The 26477-nt window shown below is 44.3% G+C and overlaps 3 protein-coding genes across 6 annotated transcripts; all 3 read left to right on the top strand.

The window, feature by feature from the left end:
* Positions 1–219: 219 nt before the first annotated feature.
* On the top strand, positions 220–10987 carry LOC311369737 (uncharacterized protein). The gene is given in 4 exon segments (XM_084487949.1): positions 220–303; positions 412–1062; positions 1065–2008; positions 9044–10987. Coding segments are annotated over 3 exon segments (3216 nt in total). The 5' UTR covers positions 220–303; positions 412–413; the 3' UTR covers positions 10667–10987.
* Positions 10988–13751: 2764 nt separating this feature from the next.
* Positions 13752–20770, top strand: LOC311369837 (E3 ubiquitin-protein ligase TRIM39-like; the record flags this gene model as incomplete). 4 transcript variants are annotated; one of them, XM_084488052.1, is made up of 2 exons in its annotated part: positions 13754–14588; positions 19980–20770. In XM_084488052.1, 2 exons carry the CDS (start codon positions 13754–13756, stop codon positions 20768–20770), a joined length of 1626 nt encoding a protein of 541 aa, XP_084344178.1. The 4 variants fall into 4 exon arrangements, with proteins under 4 accessions (XP_084344181.1, XP_084344178.1, XP_084344180.1 ...); XM_084488054.1 differs by lacking the exon at positions 19980–20770 and having other exon boundaries at positions 13754–14134; positions 14333–15475; XM_084488053.1 differs by lacking the exon at positions 13754–14588 and adding an exon at positions 19145–19525 and having other exon boundaries at positions 19724–20770.
* Positions 20771–22254: 1484 nt separating this feature from the next.
* LOC311369832 (E3 ubiquitin-protein ligase TRIM39-like) lies at positions 22255–24243 on the top strand. Its single transcript, XM_084488048.1, has 2 exons — positions 22255–22338; positions 22447–24243. The coding sequence occupies exon 2, from the start codon at positions 22449–22451 to the stop codon at positions 24066–24068; it is 1620 nt and encodes a 539-aa protein (XP_084344174.1). The 5' UTR covers positions 22255–22338; positions 22447–22448; the 3' UTR covers positions 24069–24243.
* The last annotated feature ends 2234 nt before the right edge of the window (positions 24244–26477 follow it).

Consider the following 26477-nt stretch of genomic DNA (forward strand, 5'->3'; position numbering starts at 1 on the left):
AGTCGCAAATAACCACTAAATCACCACAAAGTCTCTTGTTCTGCACCGGCTCTCTTAACTCCAGAAAGAAGAGAACACGTCAACGCATTTGAAGAGGCCACACAGTGCGTAATAATGCAGTGCGCTCATGTGCCGTGGGGACGGAGCAAGACGTTAGGGGAGGAGCCAGGCGTTAGGGGAGGAGGGGAGAGGACGTCATGTTGGGGAAACGAAACTTAAAGCACTCCGACGTGGAAGCAGTTCTTTCTTTCAGGAGAAAAATAACACGCATTAACTAGTCTGACAGACAGAAACCAGAACAAGGTGAGTGAAGCAGCAGAACTTTGAGAGAAGTTAAAACCGATTTTGCCGTTATGGAAAAACAAAAATAATGGGATTGCTCAATAAATAAACATTGTCGTCTGTGTCTAGGAATGGCCTCTGCTAACACTTCCTGGTCTGAGGAGAACTTTTCATGTCCCATCTGTCTGGATGTGTTCAACAGTCCAGTCACCACACCATGCGGGCACAACTTCTGCAGAACCTGTATTACTAAGTTCTGGGATGAACAAGTCAAGTACAAATGTCCCGTTTGCAACGAACTTTTCAACACAAGACCTGATTTACGGGTCAATACCCTCTTATCAGGGATGGCTGCTCAGTTTAGACCGGTAAAAAAGCAGCGATGTGTTGAACCAGGAGAAGTTCCCTGTGACGTCTGTACTGGGACCCAGCAGAAGGCTGTGAAGTCCTGCCTAGTGTGTTTCACCTCTTACTGCCAAACCCACCTGGAGCCACATCAGAGAGTCGCACGCCTGAAGAAACATCGGCTGGTCGAGCCTATGGGCCGTCTGGAAGACAGGATGTGTAAGAAACACGACCAATTACTTGAGCTCTTCTGCAAGAATGAACAGAGGTGTGTGTGTCAGTTCTGCACAGAGGGTGACCACAGGTCCCATCCTGTTGTACCTCTAAAGGAGGAATATGAAGTGAAGATGGCCCAGCTGGGCAAGATAGAGGCTGAAGTTCAGCAGATGATCCAAAACAGAATACAAATGATTCAGGGGATTAAAGACACAGTAGAATTAAGCAAAATGCAGATAGAGAGATAGCCGATGGTGTGCAGGTCCTCACCGCTCTGAAGCGCCGCATTGAAAAGTGCAAGGATGATTTCCATCGAGCGGTTAAAGAGAAACTCAATTCCACAGAGAGACAAGCTGAAGACCTCATCAAAGAGCTGGAGCAGGAAATAAAAGACCTGACCAATAGAAGCTCAGAGGTGAAGCAGCTCTCACACACTAAAGACCACCTCCACTTCCTCCAGGCCTTCAGATCCCTGAAGGATCCTCCATCCACCAGGGACTGGGAGACAGTGGAGGGCCGTCCTCCGTCATACGTAGGGACCTTGAGGAGATCCCTGGATCAGCTGAAGGAGACACTGAACATGGAGATGAAGAAGCTGCGTGATGCTGAACTGAAGTGGGTCCAGCAGTATGAAGTAGATGTGACTCTGGATCCTGATACAGCTCATCCCCTGCTCATCCTGTCTGAGGATGGGAAACAAGTATGTGATGGAGTTGTATGGAAGGAATTCCCAGACAACCCTAAGAGATTTACACAGAAAATATATGTTCTCACTAGGCAGAGCTTCTCCTTATGGAGATTTTACTTTGAGGTCCAGGTTAAAGACAAGCCTGCATGGTTCGTAGGAGTGGCCAGAGAGTCCATCGACAGAAAACGTTATACCTTGAGGACCCCTGAGACGGGTTACTGGACTCTTTACTTCAACAATGATGGACTGGTATTTAGTGATAACCCTGCTGTCCGTCTCCCTCTGAGAGCTGAGCTCCAGAAGGTGGGGGTGTTTGTTGATTATGATGGGGGTCTGGTCTCCTTCTATGATGTTGAAGCCAGGGTTCATATCTACTCTGCTACTGGCTGCACCTTTACTGAGCCTCTCTATCCAATCCTCTGCCCATATATTTCTACTAATATGGTTATGAATATGAGCCCCCTGATCATCTCACCTGTCAATCAAACAGACTAGGACCTTTGTTTGATAATAAAATAATCAAACGACCAAAACAACTAATGTTGTTTCCTGAATTAGAATCTCTAGCATGTTAGATCTGAGAGAACTGCTTTAATGTTGTACTGCTGTTATTTAAAAAGGAAAATTTCATCAAGAAAATAACTCAGACTATTAAAAAATATAACCCATTGTAAATGATTACATTACAGTATATACATACTTCATTGTTTTTTTTCTCATATTTTTTTTTATGTTTACTGCCATACAATTGTTTATGGTTGCAGTTATGTAGAACTATTTTCAGGGATTCATTTGCATCATAATAATCAAATCATTATTTAACTTCTGAATCATGATTGAAAACACAATAAAATGTATGAATGCATGACAACTTTTCTGATTTAAATAAAAATATAAAAACAGCTGATGAGTCTATTTACTTTTAATGTCCACCATGCAACAACCCAACATGTGTAACACACTAACACAAAGGTCACAGTGACTACATGTAAAGATTCTCCTCATGTGTGTGAGTGACCATGACCTGTTTTGTCAGCTCTGCTCTCCTCTCCATCCTCTCCTCTTAGTTTCTCCTCTCTCCTTCCTCTCTCTTCTCTTCCTCCTCTCTCCTATCTCTGCTCTCCTTTCTAGCTCATCCAGGATTGTGTTAAGTATTGTCTTGCATACACATTACATGTGTGTAAATACCCTTTTGACCTGTCTTTGCTATAGTATACTACCTGCGCCCTGGCGCATACAAGCAGCATTACCATAATCAGTGATATGAGCGACACCCAGTGGCGGGAGCGGGGATCACCACAGAGAGGCGGAACGTTCTTTGTGTCCCCTAATCCTACTCTTTTGAAGTACATCTAATTAGACTATTTATTTAATATTGTGAGACATGAATCTCCTCTTTTTGCATTTTATCGCATGATTAAGGTACAAACTCCTTTCTTTCTTTCTTTCTTCATTTATTTTGATCAGCCGTTCAGGTAAGAGCCGTCTGCGGTCTCGTTCTCACACACGTATTATTAGAATTTCATCGTTGGATAACATGAAGGTGTTAAATTAATGCAACGTGTATATGGTGTCGGCTTGGTGGCGGGTGTGTCGAGGACAGCCGCAGCAGACAGAGTGGGAGACGTCTTCCGCTGTCGCTCTCCAAGGTGCTGAACGCTGGCTGAGTGATGACGTCACACGCTTTGGACAAGCCACCGACCGCGTGGTTTAAGGAATCATCCCCGGTGTACGTGCTCCATTTAAAAAGGGGTTCAAATGTGAAACACTTTGCAGAAGGAACTACCTGCACTGAATGTGATGAGATAAGAAAAAGAAAACGTCGATTTTTTGTGCTATACGAAATCTCAATGGCATTAAAAACAAGACTCATTCTATGTTGCTATTCTGTCTGGTTCCTAAACCTTCTCTCACCTACAACTATAGAAGATCATGTTAGCCAAACTATAACTCACAATCTGACCATTAGCAGGCGTTTGTATCCAGAGCGTCCAGTGAGGTGAAGGCCCAGGTCTGGGCTGCTCAGGGAGGACGTTGGGGATCCTCTGGACGAGGAGTCTAAACAAACCAACCCACCGGGTCCCCTGAGCCCCTCAACAGTCCTGGTTCACTGTGGGGCTGCAGGGCTGCCGGCTCCCCTGTGAACGCCCCTTCAGTTCAGCTTCAATAAGAGGAGGACAGGTGTGTCGCATCAGTGCCTAATCAGCAGGGGACCGGGTCACCCTATCAGCCAATCAGAGGGGATGCCTGCAACAGCAGGGGACCGGGTCACCATATCAGCCAATCAGAGGTGACGCCTGCAACAGCAGGTGTGTCACCTAGAGAGGGAGTCATCGAATATAAATAATGCAACCTAATCTACAAATACTGTAGAAAATATGTGAAATTATTAATTAAGTTGTTTTTAATTTGTTCATGAATTCAGTTCCTTCCTGAACTACGGGCCGTTCTGTGGTTCTCTGAGGGCGCGGCACCAACTGCCAAGCTCTACCGGTCGAGCCACCAGGGACCAGAGATTCAAACCACGGAGAGGATTCCTGGAATCGTTGAGTCACCGTTTGTTAAAACCATTTATGAGAGAGAGCTTGGTTTCATGCCCACTTGTTGGTGTGGTGACTCCTGTTAGTGTGAGTGTGTGTGTGTGTGTGTCCTGTGTTTGTGATTGGATAACAGGGAAACTAAATACCTTATATGATGACATCATACAGCCATCCTAACCAAAAAGTGTTTTCTTGTTGTTTGTTGTTTGTTGTTTGATTAAAGGTGATTCAGTGGGTTACATAGTAGTGCTCAACTTTCTCAAGTTAAATGCATAACATTTTTAAAAAAATGTATGTTAATATGCACTCAAATGGCCCTCTATTAAACACAAGCACGTGTTAACTGATACTGGCAGTTTCGGGTAATCAGTTTATGTCAATCAAATGTTCTGGCTCCACCCCAGAGACGGTGAAAAGCTGATCTGCAATCAAGCCCCGCCCCTCAATGGAAAACTACCGTCTACCAGACGTCAGCCAGAATGCATTTTTAACATTCTGGTAGTGGGTTGGGACCAGCTCCAACAGCATGTTTGATTTTCTTTTACAACTTGACTGCAAGTTACTTTATTACTGCAACTCTATTGTCCAAAATGTGATTCTTATTCTCTTCTCTTTTCTCCAAAGGCTACATTGGTTCAAAAAGGGATACAAATAATTCTGCTTGATTAAGTGGTGGGTGGATGGGTTTTGGACGGGTTTCTTTAGACACTGGAGCATTTCTCATGATTTTGAACTAATGGCTGCAGTGAAAGAGTAACAAAGAGAAGGTCCAGTTATTGTTGTTATGAATTTTATGTGGCTGTTCAGATAACACAGGTAGAAAGGTCTTTAACTAGCTAGTTCTGTAATAACTCTGTAGCTTGATTGAGCTGAACCGTCACCATAAGGTGAGTGTTTGGTGATTGGTCACCTGCTTGGCTACGGAGCCAGGAGGGAAAGCAGACTCAACCCATTCAATTGGTTTGAAGGAATAGATGGAAATCCATGGATTTAAATGACGTAAGACTGCAATGGATTAATGGAACATCATTTTGCTCAATCACACCTTGATAACCCTAAAATAACAACTAGAACTAAACTAGGGATACTAGTCGTCCATCACTTCAGATTTTCACACTATTTGTCCTTGGCACGTAAAAGCTACCCATAATGCACCACCAGTTAAAATTAAACACTGTTAAATGCCACGGCACATTTTAAGTTTGTTTTACTGTCTCTTTACTGGCACTGACTGTGATGTCTCTGAATAGTGAACTTGTTGGTCTGGCCTCGTCTGCCCTACCCTGAGTCACATGATACAGCTTTTTTATGAGGTTAGAGTCTGAGAGATGAGCGTTATATAACTACCAGTTTCAACTCAATATTAAATCAAAAACCATAATAACACATATAACCTGGATATACAGGTAGAGCGATGTTTTTATGAAGACTGTACCAGAGAAAATACCAGAGCTAGTTTTTGTATAGGTCTTAATCACAGTTACAGTGGCAAATCACCATTAAATCACAAGAATGTATCCGGTTTTGCACCATCTCTTGGTCTGTGTTTTGTATTAAAGGTTGAACATATTTGAACACACATCAATGCATTTGAAGTAGCCTACAACGTAAATGAATGTGCCCAAACGTTGAAACATCAGTGAACTGTGTCCCCCTGGGGGTGGAGCCAGGTGTTAGGGGAGGAGCCCGGTGTTAGGGGAGGAGCCAGGTGTTAGGGGAGGAGAGGAGAGGACGTCTTGATCAGGAAACAAAACGTAACATTCCCAGAAACCAAATCCATCCGACGTGGAAGCAGTTCTCTCTTTCAGGAGGATAATAAAACACATTTTGAAACAAATAGTCTGACAGACAGAAACAACAACAAGGTGAGTAAAACAGGACAACTTTGATAGAAGTTAAAACCTCTCTTCCTGTTATGGAATTATGAAAATAATAGACTTTCTCAATACATAAACCTTGTGCTTTGTGTCTAGGAATGGCCTCTGCTAATACGTCCAGGTCTGGAACGTCTGGAATAAAAAAGCGGCGATGTATTGAACCAGAAGAAGTTCCCTGTGACGTCTGTACTGGGACCCAGCTGAAGGCCGTGAAGTCCTGCCTAGGGTGTTTCACATCTTTCTGTCAAAAGCACCTGGAGCCACATGAGAGAGTCACAGGCCTGAAGAAACATCGGCTGGTCGAGCCTATGGATCTGGAAGACAAGATGTGTGAGAAACACGAACGACTTCTGGAGCTCTTCTGCCAGACTGAACAGGTGTGTGTATGTCAGTTCTGCACAGAGGGTGACCACAGGTCCCATCCTGTTGTACCTCTGAAGGAGGAATATGAAGTGAAGACGGCCCAGCTGAGGAAGATAGAGGCTGAAGTTCAGCAGATGATCCAAGAGAGAAAAATAACGATTAAGGAGATTAAAAACACAGTTAAACGCAGCAAAGCAGATGCAGACAGAGAGATAGCTGATGGTTTGCAGATCATCACTGCTCTGATGCGCTGCATTGAAAAGTGCCAGGATGATCTCAACCAAATGGTTAAAGAGAGACTGAAATCCACAGAGAAACAAGCTGAAGGCCTCATCAAAGAGCTGGAGCAGGAAATAGAAGATCTGACCAATAGACGATCAGAGGTGAAGCAGCTCTCACACACTAAAGACCACCTCCACTTCCTCCAGGCCTTCAGATCCCTGAAGGATCCTCCCCCCACCAGGGACTGGACAGCGGTGGAGGTCCGTCCTCCGTCATACATAGGGACCTTGAGGAGATCCCTGGATCAGCTGGAGGAGACACTGAACATGGAGATGAAGAAGCTGCGTGATGCTGAACTGAAGAGGGTTCAGCGGTATGAAGTAGATGTGACTCTGGATCCTGATACAGCTAATCCCTGGCTCATCCTGTCTGAGGATGGGAAACAAGTACATGAGGGAGATGATGAGGAGGAACTCCCGGACAACCCCAAGCGATTTACACAGTATGCATGTGTTCTCTCGAGGCAGAGCTTCTCCTCAGGGAGATTTTACTTTGAGGTCCAGGTTAAAGACAATACAGACTGGTGTTTAGGAGTGGCCAGAGAGTCCATCGACAGAATAGATGAGACCTTATGGGCCCCTGAAAATGGTTGCTGGACTCTTTACTTCGACAAGGATGAGTTGGTATTCAAAGATGACCCTGGTGTCCGTCTCCCTCTGAGAGCTGAGCTCCAGAAGGTGGGGGTGTTTGTTGATTATGATGAGTGTCTGGTCTCCTTCTATGATGTGGAAGCCAGGGTTCATATCTACTCTGCTACTGGCTGCACCTTTGGAGAGCCTCTCTATCCACTCCTCGGTCCAGGTTTGCATAATGGAAGCATAAACTCTGCTCCCCTGATCATCTCACCTGTCAATCAAACAGACTAGGGCCTTTGTTTGATAATAAAATAATCAAACAACCAAAACAACTAACGTTGTTTCCTGAATGACAATCTCTGTGTGAGATCTGAGAGAACTGCTTTGATGTTGGATAAAAGGATAAATTCAATAAGATAATAACCCTTACTTTTATTAAATATAACCCATGATTACATGCACATTATTGATCAATGTCTGATTTGCAGAATGTTTTTATATGTTTACCAATATCAAATTGTAAATGTTTGCAGCAAGTAGAAAAGGTTGAAAATGTCTTGTTTAAAAAATATGTTTTTATTTGTTTATATTTCTGAATTATGAATAACAATGAAATGTATGTTTGATTTTTATTGCAATAAAAGTGTAAAAAAAGTAGAATGGGGTCATTTTCTGTGGTATAGGTACATTCTCAGTACAATATTTATTCAGTAGAATAGGTACAATCTGAATACAATGTTTACTCAGTAGAATATCTACATTCTTCTTACTCTTCCTCGCTCTCTCTCCCTCCTTCCCTCATTCTTCCTCATTCTCCTTGTCTCCTCTGTCCTCACCTCACTCTCCCTCCTCGCTCTGTCTCCCCCCCTCTCTCTCTCTTTTCCCTCCCCTCTTAGTTCCTTGTGTCTCATACATTGCAGTAGGAAGTGGTCTTCAGTCTCCCTCTCCTGGGGACAGAATGGACCCAGCCTGGCTTCTCTGGGTAGCCAGGTCCGGCTGTGACGGCCTTGCTCTATGGCCAGGCTGTGTCCACTGAGCCTGGACGTTGGCGCTGTCATTCCTTGTGTCTCATGTTCTCCTTCTCCCTTGTGTCTCCTGTGTTCCCTGCTCTGTCTTCCTCTCTTGCTGTGTGTGTGTGTGTGTGTGTGTGTGTGTGTGTGTGTGTGTGTGTGACACCCACCTTTACCAGCAGGGGGTGCACTAGTACTTCAAAGGGGGCAAACTTTCCAAAAGCAAAAGGAAATCCTCCACTGACCAGACTGTATCGCTGTCTGCGCACTGTGTGTGCACTGTGCGCGTGCACATCGGGGAGAGTTCCTACAGCAGCGTAGCGCCAATAAACAGCTCTTTGCTATCTGGCTGTGTTTGTTAAAAATCAGATCTGGATTGGATAAAAAGTATTCGGGGAAGCCTCGGAAACCCGGATAGATCAACACCGATGAATCCCAGTTACAGTCGCAAATAACCACTAAATCACCAAACACCATCAAGTCTCTTGTTCTGCACCGGCTATCTTAACTCCAGAAAGAAGAGAACACACGTCAACGCATTTGAAGAGGCCACACAGTGCGCAATAATGCAGTGCGCTCATGTGCCGTGAGGATGGAGCCAGACGTTAGGGGAGGAGCCAGGCGTTAGGGGAGGAGAGGAGAGGACGTCATGTAGAGGAAACGAAACCTAAAGCACTCTGACGTGGAAGCAGTTGTTTCTTTCAGGAGAAAAATAACACGCATATAATAGTCTGACAGACAGAAACCAGAACAAGGTGAGTAAAGCAGCACAACTTTGAGAGAAGTTAAAACCGATTTTGCCGTTATGGAAAAACAAAAATAATGGGATTGCTCAATACATAAACATTGTCGTCTGTGTCTAGGAATGGCCTCTGCTAACACTACCTGGTCTGAGGAGAACTTTTCATGTTCCATCTGTCTGGATGTGTTCAACAGTCCAGTCACCACACCATGCGGACACAACTTCTGCAGAACCTGTATTACGAAGTTCTGGGATGAACAAGTCAAGTACAAATGTCCCGTTTGCAACGAACTTTTCAACACAAGACCTGATTTACGGGTCAATACCCTCTTATCAGAGATGGCAGCTCAGTTTAGAACGTCCGTACGAGTAAAAGAGCAGCCTTGTGTTGAACCAGCAGAAGTTCCCTGTGACGTCTGTACTGGGACCCAGCAGAAGGCTGTGAAGTCCTGCCTAGTGTGTCTTATCTCTTACTGCCAAATCCACTTTGAGCCACATCAGAGAGTCGCAGGCCTGAAGAAACATCGGCTGGTCGAGCCTATGGACCGTCTGGAAGACCGGATATGTAAGAAACACGACCGACTTCTGGAGCTCTTCTGCCAGACAGAACAGGTGTCTGTATGTCAGTTCTGCACAGAGGGTGACCACAAGTCCCATCCTGTTGTACCTCTAAAGGAGGAATATGAAGTGAAGACGGCCCAGCTGGGGAAGATAGAGGCTGAAGTTCAGCAGATGATCCAGGAGAGACAAAAAAATATTCAGGAGATTCAAGACACAGTTAAACGCAGCAAAGCAGACGCAGACAGAGTGATAGCCGATGGTGTGCAGGTCCTCACTGCTCTGATGCGCTGCATTGAAAAGTGCCAGGATGATCTCAACCGAATGGTTAAAGAGAGAATGAATTTCTCAGAGAAACAAGCTGAAGACCTCATCAAAGAGCTGGAGCAGGAAATAGAAGATCTTACCAATAGAAGCTCAGAGGTGAAGCAGCTCTCACACACTAAAGACCACCTCCACTTCCTCCAGGCCTTCAGATCCCTGAAGGATCCTCCACCCACCAGGGACTGGACGACGGTGGAGGTCCGTCCTCCATCATACGTAGGGACCTTGAGGAGATCCCTGGATCAGCTGGAGGAGACACTGAACTTGGAGATGAAGAAGCTGCCTGATGGTGAACTGAAGAGGGTCCAGCAGTATGAAGTAGATGTGACTCTGGATCCTGATACAGCCTATCCCTGTCTCATCCTGTCTGTGGATAGGAAACAAGTATATGATGGAGATGTAGTGAGGAAACTCCCAGACAACCCTAAGAGATTTAAAGAGAAAGCATGTGTTCTCACGAGGCAGAGCTTCTCCTCAGGGAGATTTTATTTTGAGGTCCAGGTTAAAGACAAGACTGCATGGCGTTTAGGAGTGGCTAGAGAGTCCATCAATAGAAAAGGTGTGATCATAGTGACCCCTGAGAAAGGTTACTGGAATATTTACTTGAACAAGGATGGGTTGGTATTCAATGATGACCCTGATGTCCGTCTCCCTCTGAGAGCTGAGCTCCAGAAGGTGGGGGTGTTTGTTGATTATGATGAGGGTCTGGTCTCCTTCTATGATGTGGAAGCCAGGGTTCATATCTACTCTGCTACTGGCTGCACCTTTAGAGAGCCTCTCTATCCATTCCTCGGTCCAGGTTTACATAATAGAGGTAGAAACTCTCTCCCCCTGATCATCTCACCTGTCAATCAAACAGACTAGGACCTTTGTTTGATGATAAAATAACCAAACAACCCAAACAATTAATGTTGTTTTTCTGAATAAGAATACCATGTGACATCTGAGAGAACTGCATTCATATCGCAGTATTCACTGTTTTTTAACAAGGATAAATTCAATCAGCCATTAATACTTTGTACTATAATATAATCCATTATAGCTGGTAAAACTACACTATATTGTTCAATGTCTTTTTTTCCTGAAGGCTTTTTATACATTTAAAGATATCAAATTGGGATTGTATAAAATGTTGAAAATGTGAATTATTAATTTTGCTAACATTATCGATAGTTTTTTAACCAAATACTTATATTTGTTTATTATTTTGCATCATTTTTGACGACACAATACATTGTTTGTACACTTTTCTGATTTGAATAAAAAGTAGAATGGGGACATTCGTTGATTGTTTTCAGAACAATGTATTCAGTGGAATAGGTTCATTTTCTGTGGAATATGTATTCATTGGAATAAGTTAATTTTCTGAGGAATAGTTACAATCTCAGTACAATATGTATTCAGTAGAATAGGTTAATTTTCAGTGGAATTGGTACAATCTCAGTACAATATGTATTCACTAGATTAGGTATATTATCATTGGGGTAAAACAAAAAGAACTGTGGCCTAAAAGCCCTCTTTTACAAATGATGGGATTCAAGGAAGGATTCAAAGCACAGAATAATTGCACAATTTTGTAGCTGGTGAGCCAGTGAAAGACTTTAAATTTCCACCATACAACAACCCAACATGTGTTACACCTTACCCAAAGGTCTCAGTGGCTACATGTAAAGATTCTCCTCATGTGTGTGAGTACTGTGACTTTGTCTCATCAGCTCTCCTCTCCTCTTCATCCTCTCCTCTTAGTTTCTCCTCTCTCCTTCCTCTCTCTTCTCTTCCTCCTCTCTCCTATCTCTGCCCTCCTTTCTAGCTCATCCAGGATTGTGTTAATTATTGCCATACCTACACATTACGAGTAGATATTACATAGGTACTATTTCGACTATTTTAGTATAATATTTGAACTTTAAGTTTAATTTAGGTAGCTCAGAATAGACCCCTTTGACTTGTCTTTGCTATAGTCTACTACCTGTGTCCTGGCACGTACAAGCAGCAGTCCCATAATCAGTTATGAGCGACACCCAGTGGCGGGAGCGGGTATCACCACAGAGCGGCGGAACGTCCTTTGGGTCTCCTAATCCTTGCTCCCTGCATTGATATAAAATAGTTTGCTTAAACAAATAAGCTGTATTGCTCACACATTATGCCACACAAAGCATACGTAACATATATTGATGGAGCAACTTAAAAGTCCAGCCAAAATAGACTAAATTCATCGCGCCAAATTCTGTTTTATTTCAGGTATCCTATTCACTACAACAACAACAACCCCCCATTGGTGTCCTTTTTGCTGGGGAGATTAACCCACCACTCTTTTAAACAGCGGGTTTTGTCCCCATCATCATTGATTAAATATATTCAGAAAAGTTCTAAACTTTATTATTTTAGTTGTCTCTGTTTAGTCATATTTTATATATTGTTATCGCTGGGCTGATGCGTAATGCCTACTTCTACCGTCAGGGGGAGCACTAGTCCTTCAAACGGTGGACACTCACTCCGTCGACTGGTTCCTGACACACACTGTAGCCTATAGCATATTAACATAGTATATCGTCAACCATATTTTGCGGTACATCTAATTTGACTATTTATTTAATATTTTGAGACATTATTCACTTCTTCTTTTTTTTCATCGCATGATTAAGGTACAAACTCTACAGCCACCTGCCACTCATTAATGAATGACCTCCTTAATTACCTCTCGTGGGCTACTTAGAGCAGGTGCCGTTTAGAAACGTGCAATCACGTTGTCGTTCGCCGGTAGAAGGCGGTGAATATTCTCGGTTGTGTAGACTTTACGGTAAAGGCGCTCCACGTGGCGCTTTAGTTGTTCCCGCCACCGCACCGAGGGAGGAGGGAGGAGGAGAAGCTTTCTGTCTTCTGTTTCTCTGTTCTGTTTTTCTCTGTTTCTTAAAGGTTGTCGTCGCTGGTCGGCCGTTGGAGCTTTAAGAAAAACACGAGCCAAGAAAGAACAGAGGGGAAAGAACCCAAAAAACAAACCAGTTGTAAAAACGATTACACTCAGGAGAGGCTGTGCGTGAGCGTGTGCAGCCACTAGGCTATAACTGCTGCCATGTTGTTAGATGTGGGGGTGTTGTTTTTTGGAAGTTGAGCTGTAACGTGGCTTGAAGACCTGGATTGTCATTGGTCCACTTTATCAGAGCGTGGACTCTATCTATTTATATATATCTATATATACAGTATGAATAGATAATCTCTCTATATCTTGTTCTCTTTTTTTCTTTTTATCAGCCGTTCTGGTAAGAGTTTTCTGCAGACTCATACTCACACATACATTTATGAGGTTAAAGTCTGGGAGATAAGCCTTATAAAACTACCAGTGTTGACTCAATATCAAATCACAAACCATAATAGCACATATAAACCAGGCACAAAGATAGAGGGTTGCTTTTATAAAGGCTGTGGTGAAATATACCAGGCTCAGGAAAGTCAAGTCAGTTGTTTTTGTAAAGCTCTTAATCCCAGTTCCAGTGGCAAATCACCATTAAATCACCACAATGTCTCTGGCTTTTCACCAGCTCATGGTCTGTGTTTTGTCGTGTCGCAAACATATTTGAAGAAACATCAACGTATTTGAATTACAGTGCATGAATGCACCCAAAGCCAGAGTGTGGAACTTGAACCATTAGTGAACTGCGTCCGTGGGGGCGGAGCAAGGTGTTAGGGGAGGAGCCAGGAGTTAGGAGAGGAGAGGACGTCTTGTTCAGGAAATAAAACTTAAGGTTCATTGAAACTAAAGCCACCCGACGTGGAAGCAGTACTCTGTCGGGAGAAAAATAAATTGCATTTTGGAAAAAATTGCCTGAGAGACAGAAACCACAAAAAGGTGAGTAAATAAGCACAACTTTGAGTTAAATCCTGTCTCCCAGTGATGGTATTACAAGAATAATGGAATGGTTAATACATACACGTTGTCGTCTGTGTCCAGGAATGGCCTCTGCTAACACTTCCTGGTCTGAAGAGAACTTTTCATGTCCCATCTGTCTGGATGTGTTCAGCAGTCCAGTTTCCACACCATGTGGACACAACTTCTGCAGAACCTGTATTACAAAGTTCTGGGATGAACAAGTCCGGTACAAGTGTCCTGTTTGCAACAAGATTTTCAACACAAAACCTGATCTACAGGTCAATACCCTCTTATCAGAGCTGGCCGCTCAGTTTAGAACGTCCCTACGAGTAAAAGAGGAGCCTTGTGTGGAACCAGGAGAAGTTCCCTGTGACGTCTGTACTGGGACCCAGGTGAAGGCTGTGAAGTCCTGCCTAGGGTGTTTTATGTCTTACTGTCAAACCCACCTGGAGCCACATCAGAGGGTCGCACGCCTGCAGAAACATCGGCTGGTCGAGCCTATGGACCGTCTGGAAGACAGGGTGTGTAAGAAACACGACCGACTTCTGGAGCTCTTCTGCCAAACTGAACAGGTGTCTGTATGTCAGTTTTGCACAGAGACTGACCACAAGTCCCATCCTGTTGTACCTCTGAAGGAGGAATATGAAGTGAAGACTGCCCAGCTGGGGAAGATAGAGGCTGAAGTTCAGCAGATGATCCAAGAGAGAAAAATAACGATTAAGGAGATTAAAAACACAGTTAAACGCAGCAAAGCAGATGCAGACAGAGAGATAGCTGATGGTTTGCAGATCATCACTGCTCTGATGCGCTGCATTGAAAAGTGCCAGGATGATCTCAACCAAATGGTTAAAGAGAGACTGAAATCCACAGAGAAACAAGCTGAAGACCTCATCAAAGAGCTGGAGCAGGAAATAGAAGATCTGACCAATAGAAGCTCAGAGGTGAAGCAGCTCTCACACACTAAAGACCACCTCCACTTCCTCCAGGCCTTCAGATCCCTGAAGAATCCTTCACCCACCAGGGACTGGATGACGGTGGAGGTCCGTCCTCCGTCATACGTAGGGACCTTGAGGAGATCCCTGGATCAGCTGGAGGAGACACTGAACATGGAGGTGAAGAAACTGTGTGGTGATGCTGAACTGAAGAGGGTCCAGCAGTATGAAGTAGATGTGACTCTGGATCCTGATACAGCTCATCGCTGTCTCATCCTGTCTGAGGATGGGAAACAAGTACAGAATGGAGGTGTAGTGAAGAAACTCCCAGACAACCCTAAGAGATTTACAGAGTATATATATGTCATCACGAGGCAGAGCTTCTCCTCAGGGAGATTTTACTTTGAGGTCCAGGTTAAAGACAAGACTGAATGGTGTTTAGGAGTGGCCAGAGAGTCCATCAACAGAAAAGGTGAGATCGTATTGACCCCTGAGACGGGTTACTGGACACTTTACTACGACAAGGATGGGTTGGTATTTAATGATGACCCTGGTGTCCTTTTCCCTCTGAGAGCTGAGCTCCAGAAGGTGGGGGTGTTTGTTGATTATGATGAGGGTCTGGTCTCCTTCTATGATGTGGAAGCCAGGGTTCATATCTACTCTGCTACTGGCTGCACCTTTAGAGAGCCTCTCTATCCATTCCTCGATCCAGGTTTACATTATAGAGGTAGATACTCTCCCCCCCTGATCATCTCACCTGTCAATCAAACAGACTAGGACCTTTGTTTGATAATAAAATAATCAAACGACCAAAACAACTAATGTTGTTTCCTGAATTAGAATCTCTACTATGTGAGATCTGAGAGAACTGCTTTGATGTTGTACTGCTGTCAGTTTGTTATTTGTTATTTGTACCTGTACTCCTGTTGGGGCCTCTTGGACCAGATCAACATTGAAAATAAGAAACTGTTCTTAATTGTTTTTATCTGGAAAAATAAAGGTTACAACAATTAACGAGGAGAAATTCAGTAGGAAGTGATCTGTCTCTTATAAAATATAACCCATTGTAAATGATTAGATAACATTATATTCTTCATTATTTTTTCTCCAGTTTTTTAAAGGTTTACGGCTACACAATTGTTAATGGTTGCAGTTACATAGAACATGTTTTGAGGATTAATCTGTATATCATAATCATCTAAACATTACAAGTACACTTTTTTGATTTCAATAAAAATGGGAAAAAGGCTGATGAGTCAATGACTTTTAATGTCCACCATGCAACAACCCAACATGTGTAACACACTAACACAAAGGTCACAGTGACTACATGTAAAGATTCTCCTCATGTGTGTGAGTACAGTGACTTTTGTCTTGTCATCTCTCCTCTCCTCTCCATCCCCTCCTCTTAGTTTCTCCTCTCTCCTTCCTTTCTCTTCTCTTCCTCCTCTCTCCTATCTCTCCTCACATTTTTGCTCATCCAGGATTGTGTTAAGTACTGTCTTGCATACACATTACATGTGTGTAAATACCCGTTTGACGCGTCTTTGCTATAGTCTGCTACTTGTGCCCTGGCGCATACAAGCAGCAGTCCCATAATCAGTGTTATGAGCGACACCCAGTGGCGGGAGCGGGTATCAGATGATAGATAGATACTTTTATTGATCCCGAAGGGGAAATTCAAGGTCACAGTAGCTTTAAAGACATCACATAAAGCATAAACAGAAAAAATAGATCTACATGAATAGTATGGACAATAAGCGATACTGAATAAACTAAATAAAATACAAATTCCACATGAATGTGATAAGGGCTGTATAGGCTTGCAGTGACAGTACAGGGACTGACCCTTTGATACAGTAATACAGCCCTTATATGGTAAGGTGCTCGATGATAGTGTGTCATGACGGTAGTTGCCTAGTGTCACAGCCACGGCTGTGGTGCTGTGTGTTCTCCCCCTGTGTCGGCCACACCCCCCTGTGTGTCTCTGAGCCTTGCCTGCCACTCTCGACTGCTCACACCTGGCCTGCATCATCTCATCAACTCCCCTTCAAATCCACCTGGTTTCCCTGCAGTCGTCGCCGGGTCGTACTTCGATATACCGTGGTATAGTTAGTCGTACCTGGCTCCAGTATCTACACTTTCTAGTTGTTATTTCTCCTGCTGAACTCTGGTGCCTCACCTTTGTTCTCTTTTTGCTTATAGTTTTGTGGCTCCACACCTCCAGCCTGCCTGCTTCACTGACCCACTCTCCAACCTGCCCCCTGCCTCACTCCTGGTCACACCAAATAAACCTGTTCCCCTTCACTCCAACTCCAGTCCTGTCTCTGTGTTCTGCTCTTGGGTCCAGCAGCTGTCGCTCCCCTATCAGGTAGTGCAGATGGGAAAGGCAGTGCAAGGTCCAAGGATAAAGGATAAAATCCAGAGACCACTAAATTAAATATGGACAATATAAAATAACTATATAGACAATGAAATAATATAAAAACGATGACAACTGTAGCAGTACAAGGATAGTTTGAGAAATAATAACAATAATAATATTATAAACAGTATGTGCATTATGATGAATAGTGCAAACAGTGGGAGAGACAAATCAACAAGTCAATATTGCTGGTGGAAGGAGGGAGGGGCTGTGCATAAGGGCTGATTTAGCCAGTAAACAATGTAAACAGCGTATGGGTTTTCTATATCTCTTTCCCTTTAATTGTCTGATTGTACAATTGTATAGCCCTGAGGACAAATGACCTCCTCAGTGTGTCAGGTTTGCGTGGCAATGTGCGTAGCCTCCAGCTGATCAAGCTCTTCTGCTTGATGACGGTGTTGTAGAGTGGATGACAGTCGTGGTCCATGATGGTGAGCAGTTTGCCCGGTGTCCTTTTGTCTGATGCTGATGTGATGCGTTCCAGTTCAGCGCCCACCACAGAGCCAGCTTTCCTTACCAGCCTTTCCAGTTGCCCAGCATCCCTCTTCTTAGTGCTACCTCCCCGGCACACCACGGCATCGAAGAGGACGCTGGCAATCACCACAGATGGGCGGAACGTTCTTTGTGGGCCAATGATCCTACTCTTTTGCAGTAGGACTAATTAGACTATTTATTCAATAGTGTGAGTAATATTGATGTTTTTTGTTTTTTTATCGCATGATTAAGGTACAAACTACAGCCACCTGCCACTCATTAATGAATGACCTCCTTAATTACCTCTAGTGGGCTACTTCAAGCAGGTGCCGTTTAGACACGTGCAATCACGTCGTCATTCGCCGGTAGCAGGCGGTGAACATTCACGGTTGTGTAGACTTTACGGTAAAGGGGGGGGGGGGTTGGTGCGTAGTGCTCATGGGTCAGATATGGCCATCTCTCTGTCTCTCACCTCAGGGTTCCCCTGCACTACCGAAGCAAACCACACGGCTCCACGTGGCGCTTTAGTTGTTCCCACCGCCCCACCGAGGGAGGAGGGAGGAGGAGAAGCTTTCTGTCTACTGTTTCTCTGTTCTGTTCTTCTGTTTCTTAAAGGTTGGTGTCGCTGGTTGGCCGTTGGAGCTTTAAGAAAAACACGAGCCAAGAAAGAACAGAGGAGAAAGAACCCAATAAACAAACCAGTTGTAAAAACGATTACACTCAGGAGAGGCTGTGTGCGTGCGTGTGCAGCCACTAGGCTATAACTGCTGCCATGTTGTTGGATGTGGGGGTGTTGTTTTTTGGAGGTTGAGCTGTAACGTGGCTTGAAGACCTGGATTGTCATTGGTCCACTTTATCAGAGCGTGGACTTTATCTATTTATATACAGTATGAATAGATAATCTCTCTATATCTTGTTCTCTTTTTTTCTTTTGATCAGCCGTTCTGGTAAGAGTTTTCTGCAGACTCGTACTCACACATACATTTATGAGGTTAAAGTCTTGGAGATAAGCCATATAAAATTACCTGTTGTGTTGACTCAATATCAAATCACAAACCATAATAGCACATATAAACCAGGCACAAAGATAGAGGGTTGCTTTTATAAAGGCTGTGGTGAAATATACCAGCCTAAGGAAAGTCAAGTCAGTTGTTTTTGTAAAGCTCTTAATCCCAGTTCCAGTGGCAAATCACCATTAAATCACCACAATGTCTTTGGCTTTTCACCAGCTCATGGTCTGTGTTTTGTCGTGTCGCAAACATATTTGAAGAAACATCAACGTATTTGAATTACAGTGCATGAATGCACCCAAAGCCAGAGTGTGGAACTTGAACCGTTAGTGAACTGCGTCCGTGGGGGCGGAGCAAGGTGTTAGGGGAGGAGCCAGGAGTTAGGAGAGGAGAGGACGTCTTGTTCAGGAAATAAAACTTAAGGTTCATTGAAACTAAAGCCACCCGACGTGGAAGCAGTACTCTCTGTCAGGAGTAAAGTAAATCGCATTTTGGAAAAAATTGCCTGAGAGACAGAAACCACAAAAAGGTGAGTAAATAAGCACAACTTTGAGTTAAATCCTGTCTCCCAGTGATGGTATTACAAGAATAATGGAATGGTTAATACATACACGTTGTCGTCTGTGTCCAGGAATGGCCTCTGCTAACACTTCCTGGTCTGAAGAGAACTTTTCATGTCCCATCTGTCTGGATGTGTTCAGCAGTCCAGTTTCCACACCATGTGGACACAACTTCTGCAGAACCTGTATTACAAAGTTCTGGGATGAACAAGTCCGGTACAAGTGTCCTGTTTGCAACAAGATTTTCAACACAAAACCTGATCTACAGGTCAATACCCTCTTATCAGAGCTGGCCGCTCAGTTTAGAACGTCCCTACGAGTAAAAGAGGAGCCTTGTGTGGAACCAGGAGAAGTTCCCTGTGACGTCTGTACTGGGACCCAGGTGAAGGCTGTGAAGTCCTGCCTAGTGTGTCTTATGTCTTTCTGCCAAACCCACCTGGAGCCACATCAGAGAGTCACAGTCCTGAAGAAACATCGGCTGGTCGAGCCTATGGACCGTCTGGAAGACAGGATGTGTAAGAAACACGACCGACTTCTGGAGCTCTTCTGCCAAACCGAACAGGTGTGTGTGTGTCAGTTCTGCCCAGAGACAGACCACAAGTTCCACCCAGTTGTACCTCTAAAGGAGGAATATGAAGTGAAGATGGCCCAGTTGGGGAAGATTGTGTCTGAAGTTCAGCAGATGATCCAGGAGAGAAAACAAAAGATTAAGGAGATCAAAGACACAGTAGAAATGAGCAAGAAAGACGCAGACAGAGAGATAGCTGATGGTTTGCAGGTCATCACTGCTCTGATGCGCCACATTGAAAAGTGCCGGGATGAATTCTATCGAACGGTTAGAGAGAAACATAAATCCACAGAGAAACAAGCTGAAGGCCTCATTAAAGAGATGGAAAAGGAAATAAAAGATCTGACCAATAGAAGCTCAGAGGTGAAGCAGCGCTCACACACTAAAGACCACCTCCACTTCCTCCAGACCTTCAGATCCCTGAAGGATCCTCCACCCACCAGGGACTGGACGACGGTGGAGGTCCGTCCTCCATCATACGTAGGGACCTTGAGGAGATCCCTGGATCAGCTGGAGGAGACACTGAACATGGAGATGAAGAAGCTGCGTGAGGCTGAACTGAAGAGGGTCCAGCAGTATGAAGTAGATGTGACTCTGGATCCTGATACAGCTCATCCCAAGCTCACCCTCTCTGAGGATGGGAAACAAGTACATGATGGAAATGTAGTGAAGGAACTCCCAGACAACCCTAAGCGATTTACACAGCATGTATATGTTCTCACGAGGCAGAGCTTCTCCTCAGGGAGATTTTACTTTGAGGTCCAGGTTAAAGACAAGACTGGATGGTATGTAGGAGTTGCCAGAGAGTCCATTGACAGAAAAGGTCAGACCATGTGGACCCCTGAGACGGGTCACTGGATTCTTTTCTACTACAAGGATGGGTTGGTATTTACTGGAAACCCTGCTCTCCGTCTCCCTCTGAGAGCTGAGCTCCAGAAGGTGGGGGTGTTTGTTGATTATGATGAGGGTCTGGTCTCCTTCTATGATGTGGAAGCCAGGGTTCATATCTACTCTGCTACTGGCTGCACCTTTACTGAGCCTCTCTATCCATTCCTTTGCCCATGCAACAATGATTATAAAGGTAACAATTCTGCCCCCATGATCATCTCATCTGTCAATCAAACAGACTAGGACATTTGTTTGATAATAAAATAATCAAACAATCAAAACAACTAATGTTGTTTCCTGAATTAGAATCTCTACTTTGTGAGATCTGAGAGAACTGCTTTAATGTTGTACTGCTGTAATCTAACAAGGATAAATTCAATAAGATAATAACACCTTACTTTTATTAAATGTAACCCATGATTACATTACATATACTTTATTGATCAATGTCTGATTTACCGATTGTTTTTATGTTTACCAATATAAAATTATATATATATATATATATATATATATATATAATATTAACATGTTTGCAGCAAGTTGAAAAAATAAGTTTTTATTTGTTTATATTTTTGAATTATGAATGATAACAATCAAATGTATGTATGATTTTTATTTCAATAAAAATGTACAAAAAGTAGAATGGGGTCCTTTTCTGTGGAATAGGTACATTCTCAGTACAATATTTACTCAGTAGAATAGGTACATTCTGAATACAATCTTTACTCAGTAGAATAGCTACAATCTGAATACGATCTTTACTCAGTAGAATATCTACATTCTCCTTACTCTCCCTCGCTCTCCCTCTTCGCTCTTTCTCCCTCTCTCTTCCCCTCTCTCTCTTTTCCCTCCCCTCTTAGTTCCTTGTGTCTCATACATTGCAGTAGGAAGTGGTCTTCAGTCTCCCTCTCCTGGGGACAGAATGGACCCAGCCTGGCTTCTCTGGGTAGCCAGGTCCGCCTGTGACGGCCTTGCTCTATGGCCAGGCTGTGTCCACTGAGCCTGGACGTTGGCGCTGTCATTCCTTGTGTCTCATGTTCTCCTTCTCCCTTGTGTCTCCTGTGTTCCCTGCTCTGTCTTCCTCTCTTGCTGTGTGTGTGTGTGTGTGTGTGTGTGTGTGTGTGTGTGTGTGTGTGTGTGTGTGTGTGTGTGTGTGTGTGTGTGTGTGTGTGTGTGTGTGTGTGTGTGTGTGTGTGTGTGTGACCCACTTTTACCAGCAGGGGGTGCACTAGTATTTCAAACGGGGCAAACTTTCCAAAAGCAAAAGGAAATCCCCCACTGACCAGACTGTATCGCTGTCTGCTGCTCTCAGCTCTGCTGCTCGTGTGTGCACTGTGCGCGTGCACATCGGGGAGAGATCCTACAGCAGCGTAGCGCCAATAAACAGCTCTTTGCTCTCTGTCTGTGTTTGTTAAAAATCAAATCGGGGTTGGATAAAAAGTATTCGGGGAAGCCTCGGAAACCCGGATAGATCAACACCGATGAATCCCAGTTACAGTCGCAAATAACCACTAAATCACCAAACACCATCAAGTCTCTTGTTCTGCACCGGCTATCTTAACTCCAGAAAGAAGAGAACACACGTCAACGCATTTGAAGAGGCCACACAGTGCGCAATAATGCAGTGCGCTCATGTGCCGTGAGGATGGAGCCAGACGTTAGGGGAGGAGCCAGGCGTTAGGGGAGGAGAGGAGAGGACGTCATGTTGAGGAAACGAAACCTAAATTACTCTGACGTGGAAGCAGTTCTTTCTTTCAGGAGAAAAATAACACGCATTAACTAGTCTGACAGACAGAAACCAGAGCAAGGTGAGTAAAGCAGCACAACTTTGAGAGAAGTTAAAACCGATTTTGCCGTTATGGAAAAACAAAAATAATGGGATTGCTCAATACATAAACATTGTCGTCTGTGTCTAGGAATGGCCTCTGCTAACACTACCTGGTCTGAGGAGAACTTTTCATGTTCCATCTGTCTGGATGTGTTCAACAGTCCAGTCACCACACCATGTGGACACAACTTCTGCAGAACCTGTATTACAAAGTTCTGGGATGAACAAGTCAAGTACAAATGTCCTGTTTGTAATGAGCTTTTCAACACAAGACCTGATTTACGTGTCAATATCCTCTTATCAGAGATGGTTGATCGGTTTGGAACGTCCGTACGAGTAAAAGAGCAGCCTTGTGTGGAACCAGCAGAAGTTCCCTGTGACGTCTGTACTGGGACCCAGGTGAAGGCTGTGAAGTCCTGCCTAGGGTGTTTTATGTCTTACTGTCAAACCCACCTGGAGCCACATCAGAGGGTCGCACGCCTGCAGAAACATCGGCTGGTCGAGCCTATGGACCGTCTGGAAGACAGGGTGTGTAAGAAACACGACCGACTTCTGGAGCTCTTCTGCCAAACTGAACAGGTGTCTGTATGTCAGTTTTGCACAGAGACTGACCACAAGTCCCATCCTGTTGTACCTCTGAAGGAGGAATATGAAGTGAAGACTGCCCAGCTAGGGAAGATAGAGGCTGAAGTTCAGCAGATGATCCAGGAGAGACAAAAACATATTCATGAGATTAAAGACACATTAAAACGCAGCAAAGCAGACGCAGACAGAGAGATAGCTGATGGTGTGCAGGTCCTCACTGCTCTGATGCGCTGCATTGAAAAGTGCCAGGATGATCTCAACCGAATGGTTAAAGAGAGAATGAAAACTACAGAGAAACAAGCTGAAGACCTCATCAAAGAGCTGGAGCAGGAAATAGAAGATCTGACCAATAGAAGCTCAGAGGTGAAGCAGCTCTCACACACCAAAGACCACCTCCACTTCATCCAGGCCTTCAGATCCCTGAAGGATCCTCCACCCACCAGGGACTGGACGACAGTGGAGGTCTGTCCTCCGTCTTACGTAGGGACCTTGAGGAGATCCCTGGATCAGCTGGAGGAGACACTGAACATGGAGATGAAGAAGCTGCGTGATGCTGAACTGAAGAGGGTCCAGCAGTATGAAGTAGATGTGACTCTGGATCCTGATACAGCTCATCCCAAGCTCATCCTGTCTGAGGATGGGAAACAAGTACATGATGGAGGTGTATGGAAGAAACTCCCAGACAACCGTAAGAGATTTACACAGGGAGCATGTGTTCTCACGAGACAGAGCTTCTCCTCAGGGAGCTTTTACTTTGAGGTCCAGGTTAAAGACAAGCCTCAATGGTATGTGGGTGTTGCCAGAGAGTCCATCAACAGAGAAGGTGTGACATTCAACCCTGAGAAAGGTTACTGGACTATTTTATTCAACAAGGGTGAGTTTATATTTAATGGTGACCCTTATGTCCGTCTCCCTCTGAGAGCTGAGCTCCAGAAGATGGGGGTGTTTGTTGATTATGATGAGGGTCTGGTCTCCTTCTATGATGTGGAAGCCAGGGTTCATATCTACTCTGCTACTGGCTGTAGCTTTAGTGAGCCTCTCTATCCATTCCTCAATCCATGTACACATGGTTGTGGTAAAAACTCTTCCCCCCTGATCATCACACCTGTCAATCAAAAAGACTAGGACCTTTGTTTGATAATAAAATAATTAAACAATGGGAATCTCTACTATGTGAGATCTGAATTGTTTATGGTTGCAATAACGTAGAACTAGTTTCAGGACTTAATGTGCATCATAATAATCAAATTATTACTTTTCTTCTTAAACATGAATGACGACACAATAAAATGTATGAATGTACGACAAACTTTTATGATTTTAATAAAAATGGAAGCTGATGAATCGATTTACTTGTCCACCATACAACAACCCAACATGTATAACACACTAACACAAAGGTCACAGTGACTACATGTAAAGATTCTCCTCATGTGTGTGAGTACCGTGACTTTGTCTTGTCAGCTCTCCTCTCCTCCTTTCTCCTCTCTCCTATCACTGCTCTTATTTTAAGGTCATCCAGGATTGTGTTAAGTATTGTTTTGCATACACATTACACGTGTGTAAATACCCTTTTGACATGTCTTTGCTATAGTCTACTTTACTACCTGTGCCCTGGCGCATACAAGCAGCAGTCCCATAAGCAGTGTTATGAGCGACACCCAGTGGCGGGAGCGGGTATCACCACAGAGGGGCGGGACGTTCTTCGTGTCCCCGAATCCTACTATTTTGTAGTACGCTTAATTAGACTATTTAATATTGTGAGACATAATTCTCTTTTTTTTCATCGCATGATTAAGGTACAAACTACTTTCTTTCTTTCTTCTTCTGATCAGCCGTTCAGGTAAGATTCGTCTGCGGTCTCGTTCTCACAGTATTATTAGAATTGCGTCGTTCAAAAACATGAAGGTGTTAAATGAATGCTACGTGTATATGGCGTCGGCTTGGTGGCGGGTGTGTCGAGGACAGCCGCAGCAGACAGAGTGGGAGACGTCTCCCGCTGTCGCTCTCCAAGGTGCTGAACTCCGAGTCCAAGTCCGACTCCAAGTCCGAGTGATGACGTCACACGCTTTGGACAAGCCACCGACCGCGTGGTTTAGGGAATCACCCCCGATGTACAAACTCCATCTAAAAAGAAGTACAAACGTGAAACACTTTGCAGGAAGAACTACCTGTACCAAATGAGATGAGATAAGAAAAATAAAGCATAGAATTGTTGACATATTTTTTAGTGCTGTACAAAATCTCAATGTCATTAAAAACAAGACTCGTTGTGTGTGGTAATTCTGTCTGGTTCCTAAACATTCTCTCACCTACAACTATAGAAGATCATATTAGCCAAACTATACCTCACAATCTGACCATCAGCAGGTGTTTGTATCCAGAGCGTCCAGTGAGGTGAAGGCCCAGGTCTGGGCTGCTCAGGGAGGACGTTGGGGATCCTTTGGACGAGGAGTCTAAACAAACCAACCCACCGGGTCCCCTGAGCCCCTCAACAGTCCTGGTTCACTGTGGGGCTGCAGGGCTGCCGGCTCCCCTGTGAACGCCCCTTCAGTTCAGCTTCAATAAGAGGAGGACAGGTGTGTCACATCAGCGCCCAATCAGCAGGGGACCGGGTCACCCTATCAGCCAATCAGAGGTGATGCCTGCAACAGCAGGTGTTTCACCTAGAGTGGGAGTCAGCGAATAGAAATAATGCAAACCGATCTATAAATGGTGTAGAAAAGATGTCTGCTTCAATTATCGATTAAAAGTCCTGAATGAATTAATGACTTCAGTTCCTTCCTGAACTACGGGCCGTTCTGTGGTTCTCTGAGGGCGCGGCACCAACTGCCAAGCTCTACCAGTCGAGCCACCAGGGACCAGAGATTCAAACCACCCAAAGGATTCCTGGAATCGTTGAGTCACCGTTGAGACACCGTTTATTAAAACGAAAAAACAAACTCAAACTTAAGTAGCGTGTGCAGCACAGCACACCGCCAGCAGTCATGGCCTTTCTAGCGAGCTCAAAGCGAGCAAAATAAAATGTTTGGGAGAATTTCGGCCAAAGGAAACCCACAACAACTCGTTGATGAGCAACCTCCTTGCTAACCATCTCACCTTCATTTGTGTTAAATGTTGTGTCGTCTGAAGCGTCATAACGTCCACTAAGGTGTTTTATTATCGGTCGGTCCAGGGTTCCTTCCTCTGGGCTTTTAGGGGGTGTTTCCTTTTCCTGTAGAGGGCTTAGGGTTTAGGGGGTTAAATACTAGCCTGGCTACTAGCCTTAAAGGTCATGTCAATGATTTATCTGGTTTGATTCATCTCTCCCTCTCTCTGTTTGTCTGTATGTCTGTGTCTCTCTCTCTCTCTCTATTTTTTGCTCTCGCCCCTTGTCGCTATATACTCTTCCGTTTACCATGACGCATTAAGAGAGAGAGAGAGAGAGAGAGAGAGAGAGAGAGAGAGAGAGAGAGAGAGAGAGAGAGAGAGAGAGAGCCTGACCTGACCTGACCTGACGACTGACTGACTTTGGTTTCCTGCTGAGTTGTTGGT

Source organism: Micromesistius poutassou, assembly GCF_964030765.1.
Source record: "Micromesistius poutassou genome assembly, chromosome: 24".
In the NCBI taxonomy this organism is placed as follows: domain Eukaryota; kingdom Metazoa; phylum Chordata; class Actinopteri; order Gadiformes; family Gadidae; genus Micromesistius; species Micromesistius poutassou.